The sequence below is a fragment of the Solanum dulcamara genome, chromosome 9 (assembly GCF_947179165.1).
Source record: "Solanum dulcamara chromosome 9, daSolDulc1.2, whole genome shotgun sequence".
NCBI lineage: Eukaryota > Viridiplantae > Streptophyta > Magnoliopsida > Solanales > Solanaceae > Solanum > Solanum dulcamara.
In genome coordinates, this window is record NC_077245.1 from 69,287,850 (window position 1) to 69,292,909 (window position 5,060).

Below are 5,060 nucleotides of genomic sequence, written 5' to 3' on the forward strand. Positions count from 1 at the left end.
TCCAGCATTAAGGTTTTAGTATGTGCTCAAGAACTGCTAGCTATCCAAAAGTATTGAACTTAACAAAGCATAGACAAGGGTAAATTGGCAAGACTCTATTGGTTACCGCCATGTTTTGGCACTCGCTTTTCATTTACTGAGCAGATACAAGTCTGAGTTCTAAGATACACATTTACATTGAATTTGCAGTCAAGGATACATCAACCACAACATAATCAAAATACAACTATCTACATCTACTTTGCCACCAAAATCAATTCCAAAGGTAAGCATAGAAAACAAATCATAAACGTCAACAGAGAACAGATAGCACATACAAACTACTAATAGCAAATGATATAAGCCCAAATTCAATTCACAGCAAGTAAAAATAGACGAAAAGTAGATTTGTTCATAGACATAGCAACAACAATTTAGTTACAATATAGAAAACCAGAAATCAACAAGGGGTAAAAACATCAACGATTGTAAGCATTGGACAAAACCTAACCCTAATTTTCCAAAAAAAAATTCAAAACAAACCTAAAAAATCATGAACTGGTAAACTTAGTCACTGCCTTGGTCCCTTCTGATACAGCATGCTTAGCCAATTCACCAGGAAGCACCAATCTAACCGCGGTCTGAATTTCCCTAGAAGTAATAGTAGGTTTCTTGTTGATCCTAGCCAATCTAGAAGATTCCTGAGCAAGCTTCTCAAATATGTCATTAATGAAACTGTTCATTATACCCATAGACTTGCTTGAAATACCAATATCTGGATGCACCTGCTTCAACACCTTAAAGATATAGATCTTGTAGGTTTCAATGCTCTTCTTTGCCTTCTTTTTCTTCTTATCTACCCCATCCTTTGCCGGTAGCTTCTTTCCGGCCTTTGGTTTCTTCTCTGCCGGAGCCTTTTCAGAGACGGTAGTCTTCTTCTCCTCCGCTGGTTTCTTCTCGGCGGGCTTCTTCTCTGCCTTGGGAGCCATGGAATAACACTTGATTTGAATATAGAAAACAAAAGGGAATAAAATGGATTGGAATGATGAAGATGTAAACGGGCGTTTGGTATTTATAGATTGTTGAGGTTCGTTTTAATTGGGGAATAGCTAGCGACATGGATCGATGAGCTGGAACATGTAGAAGCGTTGATTGGTGAAGATGGATCAACGGCTGAGAGAGGATGACTGAAAAGCAGGAAACGACGTGGATTGATAAGGTGGAACGTTTAGAAGCGTTGATTGGGGAAGCAGGATCAACGGCTGAGATAGGATACACGTTTTTAAGGCAGTGTAATGGATCGATGACCTGGCGCTTAGAAAAGGATAGACTTGTAATTTTCTTGTTTAGTCCATTTTAATTCAGCTCATTTAAATCATAGTAACTTTTAATGATTCAATTATTTATTAATTTAATTTGATTTATTCAAATTCAATTCAGCTCACTTATTTAACACAAAAATAAGAATATAAAATTTCATTTGAGGGCGACGTTTCCTACTACTTTCTTTCTCCCTAAAAAATTAAATGAATTTATGATCTTACTAAACCAACATTGTAATAAAAATGTTAGAAGCGGCTAAAATTAGAAAATGCTTACCACACAAGTGACTTACTTGATTTAGAGGTGGAACTTTAATTCTTCGGTTCGAATTTTTTAAAATTCAATTCAATTCCTTGATTTTTAATTTTACTAATACATATTGAATCGCAATTAATTCAATTCGATTTAACTGTATAGTTCCTCTTTGATACAAGATTGGTGTAAATGTAAAAGTTTTATTTTTATTGTCATAATATTGCAAAGGAGCAACTTCAAATCTAACCATACGATACTAGTGTCTGAGTATGACACAACCAAATATGGATATCAAACGGGAAAAGGGACAAATACACCCTTTAATTTTATAATTTAGAATGGATACATCATTTGTCAAAAAAAAAAAATGCATAAATATTTTAGGTGTTTAACAAATGACGCACACACATTACAGTCGTCTAATAAATAGTGCATATGTATCATTCTCGTTAACAGATTGAATTTTTTCTTTAAAAAATCTAAAACTGACTTTGAAATTCCAAAAATATGAAGTGTCTTTTAATTACGTCACACATACGTAACCCAAAAAAACAAAACAAAGTTAATCCTTTTTTTAATTCAAATCCAACCCAAATTCATTTCATAATTGAATAGAAGAATGATTGATTTTTTTTTTCATTTGAGTCGGGTTTGGGGGGGGGGGGGGGGTTGAGGTGATTTTTTAAAGCCACATGACATTATGGAATTTAAAACTATTTTAACGATTATTTTTATAAAAAAATCAATAAATATAGATTTGTTAACAAAATGGATATATATACACCATTTATTAGACGGCGAAAATATATATATATTAATTTTTTTAACGAGGATATATCTATTCTAAATCACAAAATTAAAGAGTATTTTCACACCTTTTCCCATATTACATTTAAAAACAAATCAATTACAAAACTTTGAGAACAAGAAACACCAAACTATTTATCCAATTTTAAAAAAAAATAGAAAAAGATGTATTACAAGCTATCAAACATAATAGGATATGGAAAGCAAAAGGGCATACCTTGAGTAAGAATGTAGTAGAGAGTTCGTGGAAATCAAAGACAAGGAGGGAAAGAGGGTGAATATGAGAAGGCATAAGGGGGTGAAGAAAAAAATAAGTTAGTTGTTACAATAGTTTAAAGGATAGGGTTCGAACACTTGTACGAAGAAGTACAAGATAAAGATTGATGAAAAGTTAAAGTTCAGTACGAATTTCAATTTTGATGATTGACAAACTACAGAAAGGACCATGTTCTGGTGATAGAAGCAAAGATGAGGAACCAGTTTCACACAGTTTCGAGAGTAAAAAGGAAAGGCGTTAATTCAGAGTTAAAATTTGTGTGCGATTCTATAAAAGGAGAAACCCAATTTATTGAGAAATACTTTTTTTGTAGAACTCAATTAGGGTTTCTCAGACGCGCAAAATAAATCAACTATAAAAGGAGAGTTGCACAATGAAATCAGTGCTTTTGCACATAGTGAATAGCGTAGATTTCAACAAAAGGCAAGAAGCGGCAAAGGGCAGTTTCAAGAGCAAAAGAAAGAAGAACTAGAGTTAGGTTTTCTTTCTGAATTAAGTTTGTTGTTAGTGTGTTTTAGAATCCTTATTGAGTTGTAATAATTTTAAGATTGAAGTGAGTCGTGAGAGTTGTAACAAAAAATTATTGTGACTTCTTGGAGAGCAGTTATAATAGTTATAGTAAACTGTTGGAGTTGAGGTACTAGAATTATAACTCCCTTAGATTATAGAATTGTGATCTGAAACTGCTCTTTGAAGTTAGTGAGAAATTGTTGAAAATCTACACCATGTAGGTCGTGCTTTTTCTTTTCTTGAGTAAGAAGATTTTCCACGATAAAAGTTTGTGCGCTTAATTATTACTTGTTTCAGTTATAGTGTTACAAGAACCTGGTTCTTGTATCAAGTAGGTAGTACGGGTTTCCCTAAAGGCGGGGATAAGATGATGTATACGCTTGCCAAGGCGAGAGAGAGGAGGGCTCAAGACCTGGATGAAGTGAAGTGAATTAAAGATGAGAAAGGCAAAGTATTAGTGGAAGAGGCACACATAAAATAAAGATGAAAAATATATTCCATAAACTCTTAAATGAAGAATGGGACAGAAATATTATGTTGATACAGAGGACTGCAAATCCTTTTTTCCCCAGTTCAAATCCGGGTGTCGCCTGATCAACACTAATCAAGTTTGTTATTTCTATATTTGTTGATACCCTAATGAAGATCGTTGTTGCTATAATAGACCCTATCTCTTTACTCTTCTACGCTTCAGGCAAGCTGGCAACCTTCTTCGAATTATTGATCACACTTATATTTCATAACAACCTTGTTAAACTCTTCATTTGAAAAAATCCCAAACTTCTACTCCATAAAGTCGTAGTCAATTGAATTATTAAATGAATGAGCACGCCAATAGAGTATTCCATCAAGGAAAAATATGATTCCTAAAAAATAATTGGGAAAACACTTTTTAGAAATTAATTTAATTTCTCTCCTCCGGTAAATTGGTTCCTAGAGTTAAAATCTCAGTCTTTAATTTGGTCGATTTTCATAGTAAAATACATGAAGCAATTTGTATTTTTCGTGACCCCATATATCAAATCACAGAAAGAATTTAGCATAAGGAGCTTACCGTAAACAATAAATTTTCGAGCCGAGAAAAATAAATAATCAAGACCGAAAAATTGAAGTAACAAAGTGTAATATTTGATTTCAAAATGTAGTGTGTGCTACAATCTCTATAATAATCCTCTGATTCTTCAAATATAATGAAATATGTTGGACTTCAATTTGACTTAAAGTCAAGGATTTGAACAGTTTGATCTTGAATCTTCGTCTTCAAATTTGGAGTTGAATTCACTACTAAAAAACTGTCAAAAATGATGAAAATAATAGCGACGGACTGCGTCTCTCAAAAAAGCAACAGAATTTGAGACGCTGTCCGTCGCTTTTTTTTTAATTTTTTAAAATTTTTAAATAATAAAAAGCGACGGACAGGGACTATATGTCCATCGCTTTTTTTGGCGGATTTTTGCGCCATATATAAATATATTTAAAAATTAATTATAAAATAACAATAATGACGGAGTCCATCGCTTTTAATTAAAAATAATTAAATATTATTTAAAAATTACATCTCCGTCGATTGTTTTTTATTATATTATATTTATCATTTTTTTTAAATAAGCGACGGATAGCGTCTCTCAGTCCGTCGCTTTTTTTGGTCAAAATGGCGGTCAACTACTTAAAAAAAGCGACGGACAGCGTCGCTCTGTCCGTCGCTCTTTCTGAAATATTTGAAACTCAGACCCGACTTTTTTCTCATTTCTGCTCTCTCTCTCTCTCTAAACCCTCTCCCTTCTCTTTAAAAATTCCAACCCCCAACCCCTCGCCGCTGTCGCTGCCACGTCCTCCCCCGTCGCCGTTGTTGCCGCCACCCCTCCCCACCGTCAACCTCTCTCTCTGTATTGTTAATAAGGTTAGTTAG

General features: G+C 33.6%; 1 protein-coding gene across 1 annotated transcript; it reads right to left on the reverse strand.

The window, feature by feature from the left end:
• Positions 1-371: 371 nt before the first annotated feature.
• On the reverse strand, positions 372-1,040 carry LOC129904409 (probable histone H2B.1). Its single transcript, XM_055979971.1, has one exon. It carries the CDS (start codon positions 966-968, stop codon positions 531-533), a length of 438 nt encoding a protein of 145 aa, XP_055835946.1. The 5' UTR covers positions 969-1,040; the 3' UTR covers positions 372-530.
• Positions 1,041-5,060: the final 4,020 nt, after the last annotated feature.

What these genes read in the sequence shown, in the direction of transcription:
- LOC129904409 (XM_055979971.1), bottom strand. Translation starts at nt 968, where the DNA reads ATGGCTCCCAAGGCAGAGAAGAAGCCCGCCGAGAAGAAACCAGCGGAG.